The sequence below is a fragment of the Trichechus manatus genome, unplaced genomic scaffold, assembly GCF_000243295.1.
Source record: "Trichechus manatus latirostris isolate Lorelei unplaced genomic scaffold, TriManLat1.0 scaffold00126, whole genome shotgun sequence".
In the NCBI taxonomy this organism is placed as follows: Eukaryota; Metazoa; Chordata; class Mammalia; order Sirenia; family Trichechidae; genus Trichechus; species Trichechus manatus.
Window position 1 is genome coordinate 5,807,476 of NW_004444062.1, and position 17,528 is coordinate 5,825,003.

At 40.0% G+C, this 17,528-nt stretch overlaps 1 protein-coding gene across 1 annotated transcript in view; it reads right to left on the reverse strand.

Annotated features, from left to right (window-relative positions):
* Nucleotides 1-6,190: 6,190 nt before the first annotated feature.
* FAM114A1 (family with sequence similarity 114 member A1) overlaps nt 6,191-17,528 on the reverse strand; it is an 83,109-nt gene continuing 71,771 nt past the window's right edge. Inside the window, exons 10-14 of the mRNA XM_004384672.3 lie at nt 16,326-16,487; nt 15,343-15,482; nt 14,590-14,662; nt 10,378-10,431; nt 6,191-6,931 (exon numbers count right to left, since the gene is read on the reverse strand). Of these exons, the coding sequence (XP_004384729.1) occupies nt 6,830-6,931; nt 10,378-10,431; nt 14,590-14,662; nt 15,343-15,482; nt 16,326-16,487 (531 nt within the window). The 3' untranslated portion in view covers nt 6,191-6,829. The remainder of the gene's footprint in view (nt 6,932-10,377; nt 10,432-14,589; nt 14,663-15,342; nt 15,483-16,325; nt 16,488-17,528) is intronic.

A 17,528-nucleotide genomic window follows, 5' to 3' on the forward strand; every position in this document is an offset into this window, starting at 1 on the left:
CAATAGGTTCAGGCTGCCATGCAAGCTGCTCTGCCACTTGAGTCACAAGATCTGGCTGACCCAATGATGCTTGAAGTGTCAGTGGAAGACAAGAGACGCTGTTTGGAGTCTTTGGCAGGCCCTTATTGGTGAATCACAGCGCGGACCATTAGGATTTTGGAGCAAAGCCCTGCCATTCTCTGCAGATAACTACTCTCCTTTTGAGAAACAGCTTTTGGCTTGTTACTGGGCCTTAGTAGAGACTGAATGCTGGACCATGGGACACCTACTTACCATATGGCCTGAGTTGCCCATCATGAACTGGGTGTTGTCTGACCCACAGAGTCATAAAGTCAGATGGGCACAGCAGCACTCCATCCTTAAATGGAAGTGATATAAATAAGATCGGCCTAGAGGAGGACCTGAAGGCATGAGTAAGTTACCTGAGGAAGTGCCCAAATGCCCATGGTCTTCACTCTTGACACATTATCTTCTCTCTCCCAGTCTGCACCTATCGTCCCATGGGAAGTTCCTTATAATCAGTGACTGAGGAAGAGGAAACTCATGCCTGGTTTACAAATAGTTCTGCATGACATGCAGGCATCATTTGAAAGTGGAAGCAGCAGCACTGATGCCCCTTTCTGGGCCCTCCCTGAAGGACAGTGGTGAAGGGAAATCTTCCCAATGGGCGGAACTGCAAGCAGTGCACCTGGTTGTTCACTTTGCTTGGAAGGAGAAATGGCCGGATGTGTGATGGTATACTGATTCATGGCCTGTGGCTAATGGTTTGGCTGGATGGTCAAGGACTTGGAAGGAACATGATTGAAAAATTGGTGACAAGGAGGTATGGGGAAGAGGTATATGGACAGACCTCTCTGAATGGGCCAAAGAAGTGATGTTATTTGTGTCTCATGTGAATCCTCACCAAAGGGTGACTTCTGCAGAGGAGGATTTTAACAATCAGGTGGATAGGAAGACATGTTCTGTGGAAACCAGTCAACCTCTTTCACCAGCCATTTCTGTCATTTCCCAATGGGCTCATGAAGAAAGTGGCCATGGTGGCAGGGATGGAGGTTATGCATGGGCTCAGAAACACAGACTTCCACTCACCAAGGCCAAGTTGGAGACAGCCACTGCTGAGTGCCCAGTCTGCCAGCCACAGAGACCAACACGGAGTCCCTGATATGGCACCATTCCTTGGGGTGATTACCCATCAACCTGGTGGCATGTTGATTACATTGGACCACTTCCATCATTGAAAGGGCAGTGTTTTGTTCTTACTGGGATAAATACTTACTCTGGATACAGATTTGCCTTCCCTGCATGCAATGCTTCTGCCAAAACTACCATTCTTGGACTACAGAATACATCATCCACCATCATGATATCCCACAGCATTGCATCTGATCAAGGAACTCACTTCACAGCAAATGAAGTGTAGCAATGAGCTTATTCTCATGGAATTCACTGGTCTTACCATATTTCCCATCATCTGGAAGCAGTGGCTTGTTAAAACAATGGAATGGCCTTTTAAAGGCACAATTATTGCACCAGCTTGGTGGCGATACCTTGCAGGGTTGGGGCTATGTTCTTCAGGAGTCTGTATATGCTCCAAACCAGCATACATTATATTATGCTGTTTCTAGAATAGCTGGGATTCACAGGTCCTGGATTCAAGTTATGGAAATGGGAATGGCACCACTCACTATTACTCCTACTGACCCACTTGCAAAGTTTTTGCTTCCTGTCCCCACAACCCTATGTTCTATGGGTCTAGAGGTCTTAGTTCCAAAGGGAGGAAAGTTCCCACAAGGAGACAAAACACTGATTCCATTGAACTGGAAGTTAAGAATGCCACTCAGCCACTTTGGGCTCCCCATGTCTCTGGATCAACAGGTAAAGAAGCGAGCTACCATATTGGCTGTTGTGATCGATAAAACTGATTATCAAGGGGAAATCAGACTGATATTTCATAATGGAGGTCAAGAAGAGTATGTCTGGAATACAGGAGATTCCACAGGGTGTCTCGTAGTATAGGTAGTCTCCAACTTACAACATATTCGAGTTAAGACAAATCGCGTTTATGACTTTTATTTTTTACATCTTATCATTAGTAATATATATTACATACTATGTTGCTGTATGTAATTTTCTGATGTTATCATTCTCAGATGTTCACTCACAGATGTTTAAAGATTGGATTTATAATGATACTGATAATAAAAGGCAATAATAATGAAAACTTAAAAAAAAAAAAGGTATTCAACTTACATCAGAACTCACTTACAATGAAGTCCTTGAAACAGAACCCCATCACAAATCAGGAACTACCTGCACTACCATGCCCTGTGATTAAAACAAATGGAAAAATACAGCATCTCAATTCCAACATGACTACTGATGGCCCAAACCTTTCAGAAATGAAGGTTTGGGTCACCCCACCAGGCAAAGAACCACGACCAGCTGAGGTGCTTGGTGAGGGCAAAGCAAATACAAAATGTGTGGTAAAGGAAGGTAGCTCTAAATACCCATTATGACCACTTGATCAGTTGCAGAAAGGAGGACTGTTAATTGTTATGAGTATTTCATTCTTGCTTTATTATACATGTATGTGCATATGTATATACATATATATATATATTTGTATTCTTCCCTCCCTTATCCCATTGCTTATAAAATATAAGATGTGAACAAGATTAGTGCATTTTCAGTTGCATGCATGTTAGGTGCAAGTATTACTTTATAATTGTCTTTATTTAGAGATTATGTATGGTTTAAGGAGCTGCGTACAGGTGCCAAGTTGAAAAGGGGTGGACTGAGATGGTTAATGTTATGTCAACTAGGCTATCATTCTCACTGGTTTGGCAGACATTGGACTGACTGCTCTTTTGTAACGTAATATAATGTAATCACCTCCATGATGAGATTGGATAAAATGTAATCACCTCCGTGATGAGATCTGCTATGAGCAGCCAATCAGATGAAAGGGGAGTTTCCTTGGGAGTGTGGCCTGCCTCCAGTATATAAAGGGATGTTCCAGCAAGGCTCACTCTCACTCTGGATCCTGCATCCAACTCATCATTATCTGACCCTTGGTTCTTGGGACATAAGCCAGCAGCCTGTTGCCTGACCTGAAGATTTTGAGATTCACCAGCTCCTGCAGTCCTGTGATCCAGCAGCCTGCCGTCTGACCTGCTGGTTTGGAGTTTATCAGCCCCTGCAACCACATGAGTCGGGAGAAGCCTTCAGCCTGATGCCTGGCCCACGGATTTGGGACTTGCCAGCCTCCACAACTGCATGAGCCATCTTCTTGATTAAATCTCTCTCTATTTATATATATACATTTCACTGATTCTGCACCTCTAGAGAACCCAGCTTAAGACAGCGGAACATACAGAAAATGAACATAAACTTGAATAAGTTGAGATATTTAGAAAAACAAGACAAATGGTTAACCACATTATTTTTTTCTTTACCAGAAGAATAACTGGTCTAAATCCATTCCTGTGGCGTTTTGAATTCTAACCCTCTACATAACCTGAGCAAAATTGCAACTCTAAAATGAATAAGACCATTTTCAATATGATCTCTTCCAATGACCTTTTACAAACAGTAATTTAAGAAACCAACTTGAAGCCTGAGTCTGAATATCTAAATTCAATGCACACTTAAGAGGAAGATCAAAGGACAATTTTTACATAGCAAAAACTTAGCTTGACTGTGAAGAAAAATTGCTTTTATAAAATTAAATACCATTTTATGTCATGCATTATGATCCAACCCAGCTCTTCAGCAGACACTCCAAAAAGTATATATATTTTTTTAAGTTAAGGAGAAATAACATGTTATTTCAGATTTTTGCTAAATTGTTTTCTTGAGATGATATGTCCTAGACCTCTGGGATGGCTGTGACAGAATCTGTCTGCTTTTGTTTTTAACACAAGCCCAACAGGCCAGCCTGTACAGACAGGTGTCTTCTGAGATATATGAGCACCTGGGGGCAGCTGGCTTCTAAAAAGCACAAGAAAATGCTCTCATTTCTGGGTTCAGGCCTCTACCCTATATTTAGCACTTTCCTTTAGCCTGCCCAAGGCTGGTGCTTCTTTCATTTCTTTTCTGTTTTGCAGCTGAAGTCCACAATCTCTTAGCTGGTGTTGATGAAACAGCTACAGTATCCCAGTTCACTTCTGCCACGGCCTCTGCTAGTCACACTATTCATTTAGCCACGAGCTTGCTGTACAGCCCAGCATGAGACCCGGAAGAAAATAGAGACTTCTGTTCTCAGTGGGATAGAATATTTAAGCTTAGGCCTCTGCTTCAAGACTTGGGACTCAATTTTGCCCTTCAGATCTGTATATATCAATACCCAAGAGCAGTTTTTCTTGAACACATTTTATTTTGAATTTGCAATATGCTTTTGATGCTTTTTATTTAATAAGGCACAGGTACAGGACCACATTCATTATTTTGACCAGAACTTACTTTGCACTTGATGTAAGAAAAAAACTGACATGCTTGTTCAGGGTAATTGCATAGAGTGAAATGAACCCAATTTATGTAAAGGATTATTGAAGGAATACAAAACTTCCAATGTAAACCTGCTAAATCATTCATTCAGTAACTGATTGATCTTTGCCCAGATCTGGATCTTGTGCTTAGCCAGATTTTAAAGCAAAGAAAAGAAGGAACTATTTAAAAGTGATGGTGAAAAACAGTATTGAAAGACAACAATAACTGGTGGGTGGACGCATTTTAAGTGACTATTCTCTCAGTAAATGTAATTCACGGACTTTGTAGCTGTGTCTTCACCTGCCTACCTTGATAACCAAAAAAAAACCCCAAACTCGTTCCTGTTGAGTCGATTCCGACCCATAGTGACCCTACAGGACACAGGAGAACTACCCCATAGGGTTTCCAAGGAGCAGCAGGTGGATTCGAACTGCTGACCTTTCGATTAGCAGGTGAGCTCTTAACCATTGCGCCACCAGGGCTCCCTATGTTGATATTCTATCATTAATAGATAGATAAATGTAATGTAAATAATGTCAAACACATTTTTAAAATAATTATCTGTTGTTTTTAAAAAGTTTTCTAGATTATTTTATATAAAAAAATTGCTACGTACCAAATGGGTAGTTATTAAGTCTGGGAATCCAGTCTAGCTCCTCTGAAGATTGTTTCTCGTTTATATTTCCAATTAATGCTGATAAATACATCTGATGCTAAAAAAAAGTTGTGAAGAAATTGTAGATCTAAATCCTTTCCTATGTTCTATACATAAAAAGCTTAAAATGTATGGAGAGTAAATGCAACATTTTCATCAATTAATCATTCTCTAGACTTAATAACAGAATCATCTCAGGCAATCAAAAAGCAAGTAGAAAAAAAAGAACATCTTCAGTTGATTCCTCAGAGAATTTTTTTTTCCAGATTGTAAATGAATTGTTCACTTTGTTTTCTATTTAGCTGTTTCAGGACATACATACTAGACAAATGAAATGCTAATGAGAAGTAGGATGATATTACAACATCTCTACTTTGCCTGCATGGAACAAAAGCAGTCTAGTCCACCAGGGGAATAAAAGCAAATGTGAATAAGAGATTCCCAGCCTTGCAAAGCTACAGGCTTCATTTGCCCTGGAGAGTCACTGGACAAGACATCCCGTGACAGTGCCTGCAGGGCTCTTGATGGGGCTCTGAAATAGGAGAACCCCACAGAACCCCCACCTGGAATGAATGTGTGGAACTCAGCAGTGGGAGTGCCATTGACAATGCCGGTCCTGGCTGCGGCACCCCACAGATCAATATGCCAGCTAGTCAACCCACACATCATATTTTTTCTGTCCTTTAGAAGTGGTGATAGATTTGCCACTGGCAAGTGTGACCTGTGTATTAATGAACACCATTACTCAACGTGCCTGTTAGATTTTTAAATTCAGTCCTATGATTCTGCTGGGTGGAAATCTCTTTAATTTTCTATTTGAATAATTTTAAGCTCTGTAATTATGACCTCATGTGCTCACGACTATTACAAATCAATTTTAAAATACTCTTTAACATCCTATATATATGTGTATATATATGTGTGTCTGTCTATGTGTGTATTTATGTATTTTTACACCATGTATAAAGTTTGGGATAAAAAAATTAAAGAAATGCAGAAAAATAAATTGAAGGATAGAACATTAAAAACCACTAATTTACCTTGCTCTTCAAATTTTTCAAGGTTTAGAAAATTTATTGCTGTTTTTAGACATTTTAAGAATTATTGTACACTTTCAGAATATCTGGCTCTACTAGGTGATCACGTTCCTCTATTGTGAGCACACAATAATGAATGACTATAGAGAGTCTATGGCTATAAAGACTATGTTCCTCTTTTACCATAATAGGTAAAATCTCTAAGCAGTGTTATCTTCACACCTGACATTTATGTAACAAAACTAAGTTCAGTAAAAGAACTGACTTAAAATAATACAATAACAATGGGGAAGTTAAAGATTAAAAAAAACAACTAACATCTACCCAAGAATTTCTAAACATATCATGCTTTGCCAGGAAAATGGAAATTAACATTTGTCAGTGAATTTCAGATTAAAGGAAATTCTGAATACAAGCTGTGTAGGTTTAAATTAACATAAAGAAAACACAATTATTGGTAAAAACAACCATATACATTAAGAGAAATGATAACTTTCTTCAAACTTGCTCTCAATACTGTCTGTGCAAAATTGCTTGTAGTGTCCTCAAACGGACCTCTAGCCAGAGGCTTAACAAACATCCCTTCAAATGGCATACATTGAAGCTATGTGGCCTGCCGTATCCTTTAACCAGATGGAGTCAGGTGTGGTCATGGCTGTGCTTTCGAACAACTGGTCTGGATATGGGAAACCTGCAGAATGGGCAGCAACAGCTGGAAGGCGTCCTGTATGTATGTTGTGCTATTACAGCCCTGGTGAGAGGAAAAGAATGTAGTTGATGTGTTCAGTCTTGACAATTCTTCCAATGTGATAATCTCCCTTTTTCTCAAACCTCACAATATTTGATTATATGTTCCTGGTTATATTGGTGTTTAAAACAAACGTAAACACTTTCCTTTGGATGGAGTTCGTCCAGCTCTTAATTATCTATATTAACAGAAGAATTCACTCCAAATGAGGCAAGTCGTTTCTGTGAACATTTAGGGTACACCGATGTATTTATATTTGTCACCCAATATGCCCAGTCCTACCTATCCATTTCCCAGATCAATCCTACTGCTTTGAAATTACACAAAAGCAAAGTAGAAATGGAGGCTCTAGTTTGTTCTAACCTATCCATGAAGTAAAATTAAAAAAAAAAATGTCTACATAAAGCTAATGGGGGTGGTCGTGGTTCAGTGGTAGAATTCTTGCCTTCCACGTAGGAGACCCAGATTTAATTCCCAGCCAATGTATCTTATGCATGGTACCACCCATCTATCAGTGGAGGCTTGTATGTTACTACGATACTGAACAGGTTTCAGCAAAGCTTCCAGACTAAGACAGACAGAAGAAAGGCCTGGAGATCTAATTCTGAAAATCAGCCAGTGAGAATCCTATGAATCACAACAGTCTGATTTGCAACCGATCAAGGGGACTGTGCAGGACTAGGCAGTGTTTTGTTCCATTTGGGTGACTCAAAGGCAGCTAGCAACAACAATATATAAAGCTAACTGGAAATATTATTGTGAAATTATTCATGGCAAATCCTTGAACACTGTCATCCTTCTATCCACATTGGTACCTTCTGCACTTGGTTTGGATATTTGATATGGTTAAGAGCTCGGCTGCTAACCAAAAGGTCAGCAGTTCAAATCCACCAGGCGCTCCTTGGAAACCCTATGGAGCAGTTCTACTCTGTCCTACAGGGTCACTATGAGTCAGAATAGACTTGAAACAATGGTTTTTTTTTTTTGGTTTATTCACGTTCTGTGGTGGGTTAGCATACAGTATTAGACAGGCCACGTAAAGTTTATGGTAACTAAAACATGTGGAAACTTCTACTGAAAGACTGAATAAACATTTGACTTCATATTTTTCATGATCAACATGGTAAATTAATTGGCTAATGCCTTCTGGGTGGCCAGGCGAAAGAGTTTCTTATATCATATCCCATCTTCTACTGCCAAGGCTTCCTCAGCTGTGTCTGTCCCTCTAGAATCTGCCCCTACAGCTCCCTGTTCCTTCTGGTTGGCTCCATTCCACTACGTGGCTGTGACCTGAACAATAACACCCGGTGTCACCATCTTGTTATTTTTATACCTTGACAGTTTTCCTTAACAGGAAGGTTTAATTCTTAAAGCCATGGCATGAATACAGGTTAAAAAAAAAAAAAAAGTCAAATCAGTTGCCATCAAGTCAATTCTGACTCATGGTGACCCCATGTGTGTCAGAGTAAAACTACTCCCCATAGGGTTTTCAATGTCTGATTTTTTGGAAGTAGATTGCCAGGCCTTTCTTCTAAGGTGCCTCTGGGTAGATTCAAACTTCCAGCCTTTCAATTAGTAGCCAAGTGCTTAGCCATTTGTGCCACCCAGGGACTTCAAAACCAAATCAGTTGCTGTTGAGTCAATTCCTACTCATGGCAACCCCATTTGTTTCAGAATAGAACTATGCTCCATAGGGTTTTTAAGCTATGACCTTTTAGAAGCAGATCACCAGGCCTTTCTTCCAAGGCACCTGTGGGTAGATTCAAACTGCCAACCTTTCGGTTAGCAGCCGAGTGTTTAATCATTTGTGCCACCCAGGGACTCCTATAGGAAGCCCTCCAGATTTTAAGTTTTGTGATTTCCAGTTTTTAAAATTCACGGCTACTTTAGACAACTAGGGAGTCCTGATGGCACAGTGGTTAAGAGTTCAGGCAGCTAACCAAAATGACGGCAGTTTGAATCCACCAGCCACTCCTTGAAAACTCTATGGGGCCGTTTTATTCTGTCCTATAGGGTTGCTATGAATTGGAATCGACTCGACAGCAAAGGGTTTTAGACAACTAGGGAGCCCTGGTGGCACAGTGGTTAAGAGCTCAGCTGCTAACCAAAAGGTCAGCAGTTCGAATCCACCAGCCACTCCTTGGAAACCCTATGGGGCAGTTATACTCTGTCCTATAGAGTCACTATGAGTTGGAATCGACTTGATGGCAATGGGTTTGGTTTGGTTTGGTTAGACAGCTAGGGTCAAATTTGGCTTAACACCTGTGGCTTCAACTAGGTGCCTCGTGAGTGCCAATTTCTTATAGTTTGGCCCCTAATGGAAGATCTTTGTCCGCCTACCACAGGTAGAACACAGTGCCTATGACTCAAGAATGAGGATTCCTGGGCTCTTTTCTTCTGTCGTATATCACTGCTTCTGTTAAAGCCACAGTGGATGCAGAGAGGTTTCATACTCATTCAACTAACGCTACAAAGTCCCGGCAGGTCATGGAGTGAGTGGTCACAGAAGATGGTGCCTCCAATCACTTAACAAGCAGAGGCTAAATATTCTTAACATTTTTGTCAGTCTGGTGCTTTGTCGGAGCCCTGGTGGCGCAGTGGTTAAGAGCTCGGCTGCTATGAGTTGAAATCGACTTGATGGCAACAGGTTTGGTTTGGTTTTTTTGTTGGTGCTTTGTTGCTGTTAGGTGTTGTCGAGTTGATTTTTGACACATAGCAATCCTATATGACAGAGTAGAACTGCCCCATAGGTTTTTCTAGGTTGCAATCTTTATGGAAGCAGATCGCCAGGTCTTTCTCCCACGGAGTCACTGGGTGGGTTCAAACCGCCAACTTTTCGGTCAGCAGCTGAGCACGTAACCGTTGCTCCACCAGGGTTCCCTGTCTGGTGCTTGCTGTTGTTAAGTGTTGTCGAGTCGATTTGGACTTACAGTGACCCTATAGGATGGAGTAGAACTGCCCCATAGGGTTTCCAAGGAGTGGCTGGGGGATTTGAACTGCCGACCTTTTGGTTAGCAGCTGCGCTCTTAACCACTACGCTATCTGGTGCTTAGACCCAGCTAAACCAAAGGTTATTGTCGATAGAGGGGAGTGCCCATTGTTACGTAAAATCACCATTGAGCAATAACCCCTCATTGCAGCCAGTACTCATAGTGTTAAATCTGGTGTTAAACTTGACAGCAGAAATCTGTTTCTGCCAGAGGAAATGGTGACAGAAATAACGTGCAAGCTTAGCATTTCTCTTTATAACCAGGATTTCTTGAAAATTAGGTATTGTTGCTTCACCAGAGGGTTTACAGCTGGTTGAGCTGCACAAATGTACTCAAAAGAGACTGCTGATGATAAGATTTAGAATTGCAATAACATTTGCTGCCTGGGAGAAAGACAAGAATATGTAACTCTAGCATTTGCTTTGATTTAGGAGCACTTTCTCTCCGGGGGCCACTTACCTCTAACAATACACTATTGATCATGGGGTTAAGGACCTCAGCTTTCTTGTTTCCCTGTGGAATCAGAAATATGAAGTTGATAGATTAGGTGCTCATATTACAAGGGTTGCCACATAAAATGTAATACACTTGCTTTGTTGAGGAATCTTGTACAGAGGAAGGAGAGGAGAAACTGGTATGCTTACTGTAGACCAGGCTTTGTTTTTGGTGCTTCGGGTATGTGGTTTCATTCACTTTCAACAGAAATCCTAGGATTTCTGTAGGAAGTCAGTACCATTATAACCCTCAATTTAAAGATGATAAAATAGGGATCAAGAAGGTTGAGTAACTGGTTTAAGGTCACACAGCTAGAAATGTAAGCTAAGACCTTTTGAGCTTTGAAAGTCGACAGCAGGTCCAGAATTAGGGTAAGGTAAAGAGGCTAAGTTATGTAAGTTTAGGGTTGGATTCTGTCTTTAGTTAAAATTTTGCTATTTTGTTTATCATGGATTTTTTTTTTTGCATTCATTTTGACTTTTTGAAATATTGCATTAAAATGTTACCTATCTTGATTGCTGAGGGTTTTTTTAATTTTTAGTTGTTTTGGTGCTCCCTTAAATTTTGCACTTGAGGCAAGTCCTTCACTTGCCTCATACTAGTCCCAGTCCTGGTCTGTATTCTTCTTTTTCTTTTAAATGCAAATATAGGCACTTGGTTATGTCTTCCAGATTAGCAGCAAAATTAAACATTATGTAGATCCCAGTTTGAAAAACACAAATATATATATAAATCACACAGTACAGAGCCTGGTATGAAGTAGGGGCTCAAAAAGTGAGAGCTAGTGTTAGTATCGTTACGGTTATAGTGAAACCTGTGAGGGCCGGAACTTGACAGGACTGTTTTGTTTTTCTGGGTCTCACAAATTTTCCACCTTTGACAGGGTGCAGTCTTACCACTTTTCTATTGCTAGTTTTAGGGGAAAATATTTGAGTTTTCCTTCTCTGATAGGTTTCTGCTTTACACAGGTTCTGCCTTTCGCCGGTTTTATTTTTGCTATTGGTCTATCAATCAATTGTCTTCTCCATGTAAAATGTTCAATCTACTCTTAGACTATCAATCATTAAAAGGACTGGAGAGAGAGAGAGCAATCTTAATAGGCTGGTTTCCCTTATTGTACCTAGCAGAATTTATGGTAAACAAAAGTATATAAATTAAATAGATCTTTGCAGAATGGCCTGTTTTTACTGACACTGCTGTACTGAGGGTGAAGTAATGTCTTACTGGGGCAACCACAATGGAGTCTTGGGAAAAAACTCCTTAAAAACCCAGTCATTTTAGTAAGTAACCAGAAAATCCATTATGGTATTTGCTTTCATGTTTATTTGATTATCAATAAACCTCTAAAATATAATCAAAATGAGGGCAATAAAATGACACCGGTTTTCAGAATCAATGAGATGTGCAAGCAATTTAAATGGAGTCTGGAGAGCAATATATACTCATTAACTTCAAGTTATGAATAATGGCTGTTTGAGAGAACAGACTTGATGTAAATGATTTATCATTGCACAAGATCAAGGATATTGTTGCGGTGAGATGGCATTTCTTAATAAACTCTATTCTAAACTTAGATTTTCCTGTCTCCAAAATGACAACTTGTGTGCTCCTGACTTGGAACACTCAAGCATCTATACACGTGTGTATACGAATATGCATAAATTCAAAGACACACCCATCTACTAGGGCCTTGCTACTGAAAATGTGGATCAGAAACATTGTCATCACCTGGGAGCTGATTACAAATGCAGAATCTCAGTTCTCATCCCAGACCTACTAAATCATAATCTGCATTTTAGCAAGATCTCCAGATGAAGAGGGCAATCATGAAGATGGTGCAAGAGTGGGCAATGTTTTGTTTTGTTACACGTAAGGTCCCTATGAGTTGGAGCTGACTCGGCAGCAAATAACAACAAACAGGTGGATCACTTGCACATTAAGCCTTGAAGAGTACTATGTTGGAATATAATAAGTTAAAAGGAATGAAAAGTAATACTATGAATATTACTATTATGGACTGAATTGTGCCCCCACTCCCCAAAACATGTGTTAGGCAAACTCTTAACCACTACACCACCAGAGCCCCAAAAATATGTGTTAGAATCCTAACCCTATACATTTGGATGTAATTTTATTTGGGAATAGGGTTTTCTTTGTTATGTTAATGAGGTTATTTCAGTGTAGGGTGTGTCCTAACCCGAGTCACTTTTGAGTTATAAGGAGCAGCACAGACACAGAGACAAGCAAGTACAAATGGGGGAAGACAGATGCCCTATGAAGATCACCAAGGAAACGAGGATCAGCGGCTACAGAAGCTGAAAGAGACAAGGCCCTCTCCCTAAAGCTAACAGAGAGAGCCTCCCCATAGAGCTGGTGCCCTCAATTCAGACTTTTAGCCTCCTCATCTGTAAGAAAATCCATTTCTCTTCTTTAAAGCCACCACTTGTAGTGTTTCTGTCTCAGCAGCACTAGGAAACTGTGACAGTTACTCACTAATGTAGATAAACTAATGTTTAATATGAATCACATAAAACATATACACCCTCATTACTAGACAACCATAAAGAACCAAATAGTTGGTTATTTGTCTGATGTGTCTGACGGACAATGAACTGGGGATTAATAAGAAGTCAGTGGAGGGGCCTGGGTGAATTAGCCAACAAGCCCTCTGGGCCTCAATTTCCTCACTTACAGAAGGTGGGAAGAGGGAGGACAGGGCCCAGTAGAGCCTTGGGAACCCAAGCCGATGAGGCCATTCCATCCTGATTAAGACCTCACACCTCTCTGCAAACCTAGCATCTACATCAAAGTCCACGGGTTTCAGTTTACCTGGACAACACTGAGCACACAAATGCACTTTATCGAACCTCTTTTATCAACAAGCAGGTATAAATGTTGCTGTTTTACAAAATAGGAGAAGCAAACCAGATTCCCTGACAGCAGAATGAATAAGTGGTGTGTAGCTCACCCTTTACTAATCAAGTGATTTAGAGATGTATAAGAGACAGACATCTCTTGGGGTGACAGCCAGGTTCACAATCATTTCCTACTTCTCTGAGAACTAACGTTGGCCTTGGGCAGGAGGGGGAGGGTGCACCCTGGCATCCAAGTCTGCATGATGTGACCCTGCCCTCAGTCATTACCCAGGTAGACATCGGGCCACACTGACAAGCCATGCAAACTTTCTCACCCAGGAACCCAGAATTTTCAGTGGAGAGATACAGGGTCTGGGGATTGATGCAGTTGAGTCACATTAATAGCCGCACTTTAGAGAGAGAGCCCCTGATCTCTGGGGCTGGCTCCCCAGAACTGCTCACGTCGTTCTTTTCTGAGGCCCAGTAGGTTAGCATCCTTTGGGATACTCCTCTGTCTTTAATAAAGCCCCCTTTCTATATAAATAATTTACAGTTTGTTTCTGCTACTCGTAATCAAAACTAAACAAAAACCCAGCCTAACTAAAACAGGAAGTAAAAATCTGCTTTATTTTATGGAAAGAGTTACCACTCTTGGCAGCAGGGCCTTTAAAAAAAGGTAGAAAGGTTAGAAGGAAATATTTTCCACTTGTCTTCTCTGACCCCACTAAGATGGGGCTGTATAATGTGACTGATTTTTAAAGAAAATAACCAGAAGCCACACTTCCAAACGAAGGCTGAACCTTTCAAAGCTGTTACCTTGGGAAAAGAAACACTTATGCCAACTGGTAAAATGTTCTCTTTTGGTTAAAGTTGAGGTGTGACAATTAAGCAAAGAAACTTGTTATCTTGTGTGGCTTATAAAATAGGCTCTGGGGGCAACAGAGAATAAGAATATTCAAAATTAATTATTTTTATAGAGATTCTTAAATTATGTATCACAGATACTGAAAAAAATAGAAGGAACCTTCACTTGGCACTTTTTTCCCCCAAACAAGGAAAATGAAACCCAGAGAGGTTTGAAAACTTATCCAACCTCTTGTATCTCTAACAGACAGACCCAGGGCTACAGCCCAGTCTGACAGAGGCGTAAGCTGCCTGTCATCAGAGAAGGTACCCAGCCTGCTTTTAGCAAACATTGCGGCAGAGCTTCCATCTTATGGAGCCATGAAGGAAGGCATTGCTTCCTCCACTTTTCCTCGCAGCCCCTCAAAGACCTACATCCCTCAAAAAGGTGCAAAAAGAGTCAATGTTATAATCTTACCCCAACAGTGGTTAAAGAATTTGTAAACTTCTTTGATAAAGAGGCCACTTCGTTGCACATTGCAGTAGTTAATCTGAAATAAGGAAAAAAAACAAACAAACTAACAGGTGTTTGGGGGTTTTCAATAAAGTAAAATAAGTTAACTGGCATGATAATAACTGACATTAACACAGGATTGCAGTTCAAAGAATGGTACAGGAGTTTGAAGATGCTCTATAGAAATGTGCAATCAGACAGTTTTCAACGATCTTCAATGATTCACAATCACAGCTCAATCTAATCCTGGTGTCTCTGCAGGCTTAAGTAAAGAAGAATTATCTAACTCGCTTGATCTCTTTTTCTGGAATCAAAATTGTATGCAGGATGAATACAAAGCCTGAGCTTCACTTGCATAGGCACATAAACGCCTTTGCCAGATGGCTTTTTGCCAACTCTGTCATTTTTTTAAACAGAAGTGAACATGCACTGAGGCACTATGTTAAGTACACTGTACTGTGTCTTACTTCAAATCTCTTCATAAACAATTCCTAGAATATCTAGTTCATTCTTCTTCTTGCTAACATAATGCATTTCTTAAGGAAATCCTTATTTCTTAAGATGACCATAAAATGATGGAATTGGTTGACCTGAAACCTGAATCTTGTGTGTGTGTATGTGTGTGTGTGTGTGTGAGTGTAGAGAGAGACGCACATAGATAGATTCAAATGGCACATATATAAAATGGGAAAAGTAAGAACTGAAAGTAACATTTACTTTATCAGAACTTTTGCTTGGTCCTGAGCTGGTTTTTCCTCTTCTTGTCCATGAAGAATTAATTCTGCTACTTTATGAAGCTGCTCGATACAGCGCGCTGTTACTTCTGCTAGACTTTCAATACACAGCATGTATACTTCCTAAAATGAAGAAATACAAGTGGAAAAATGACCCATCGAGCAGATGCTTTCTTTTTTTAAACGCCGTGACATTAAAAATGATATAATTCTTGGAAAAAAAATATGACGTGAAAAAGTTTATCCGAAGATAACAGGAGTGTCTAAGACTTTCTCAGTGGAAGTGTGTCATTGAATGGAAGTCCCATCAGGGTCCCAGGTACGTCATAAGGCTTGTTCACAGCTGTCTCCCCCAGAACCTGGAGCAATGCTGGACCCCCAGCAGGCAGGTGTTCACAAATGCATGTGGAAGAGATGCTGAATGAGCAGACCTCAATGGGAATTTTTCCTTAGAGTGATCTAATTTAAAAAGTTACTTTCTCTAAAATTAGAATTCAATGTAAGATGAAGTTATTGCAAACTCCTTTTCTGAACACAGGCAGGATATAAATTATGCTCATATAAATTTATTAAGCAACAGAATAAAAGCTGCAGTAATGAAAAATTTTTAAAAAGCTTCAATTATCTCATTAGTTATAGGGCATAAAGACATTTTATAGTAACAAATTTGCATAGAAGATGGAATTTTACCCTGAAGATAAATCAACTATGTTCTTAAAGATCTTTTTTCTTTTTTCTTTTAAATTATAATCGTAAAGCTATGGAGAAAAGCTACAGATTCTATGCTAATTCGTGGACTGTCTTGACAAAGAAATTTTCATGTGTATTACGTTACCACGCGTACTTCTATAATGGGGAATGGAGTAAAAATGAAAATAAAATGGCTTTTCTTCACTGAAATTAGGATGTTAATAAAATTAACATAACATTACTGGCCTATAGGTGGACAATCTAAAATTAATTTACCTCTACTGTCTTCATTTTCCTTTCTTCCTTTGTGCCTTCTTCAGGGTTTTCAGCCTGCTCTTCCTTTTCTTCCTCCTTGGGTCCGTCCTCTGACTCTTTTGCAATATGGACTGACACCACGGTTTGATCTTCTTCCACCCAGTCATAAGCTTTTTTCATGGCCTGCAAACCGTACCCCAATCAAAAGCAATACATATTTACTGTGAAAATATGGAGACTAAGTAATTTCAGCCCCAAGACTAGAATCAAGCTGCTCTAAACCTTCAATGGTGGTTCTCTGTAGCTTTCCAGAATGGTGGGGGCAATTTTGCAACCTCCTTAAAAGAAGCCCTGTAAGGACCCTAAGTGGTGCAAATGGCTTGCACTCGACTACTAAGTGAAAAGGTTGGTGGTTCAAACCCACCCAGCAGTGCCATGGAAGAAAGGCCTGATGACCTGCTTCCATAAAGATTACAGCCAAGAAAACTCTACGGAGCAGTTCTACCCTGAAACTAATGGAGTCACCATGAGTCAGAATCAACTCTATGGCAACATTTTTTTTTTAAATAAAGTAAAAAAAGGGATGAAATAGAAAGTATGGAGAAAATGCTGAAGGGCCTGAGGACTTTTAAAAAGCATATTAAAATGATATTCTGATAAGAATAAAAATGACAGCCACACTGGAAGAAAGATCTATAGTATATTTTTCACTTTTCATGACCAACTATAAAAGAATAACTGCTTTTTTAATATAGGTTAGGAATTTAGCCTTGGCCACTGTTAAAGCAAATTTCCTCATCTGCTATGTCTCATGAAGCTCTTAATGTTTCCTGAGCCTAATAATGCATCATGCTGGGAAGATGAAGGATAGCTCTGCTGTTCTCATATTCATGGCAAGTCTTCCAACCTCAAGCGGGGGGGAGAAGAGAAGAGCTGTTGTAAACAGTCTGGCCTGCTCTGTGACTAGCTTAATTTCACATGAATCTACCTACACAGTTTAAGCAACCTGTGGCCTTAAAAATTATGGTTAAATTGTATAAGCAGAAACCACATCCCCCATCTGTTAGTCCCTGAATTTAAAAAGTGCAGACTTGCCCAGCATTTATCATTATAGTTTAAGCTGTTTGCTTAAGGGACAGTTATTTTTGAGCTTATGCTAACTCAATACTCATTTTAAAGCAAAGCTTAAGATGTCAGAGTGCTGAATGGCAAATTAACAGCAAG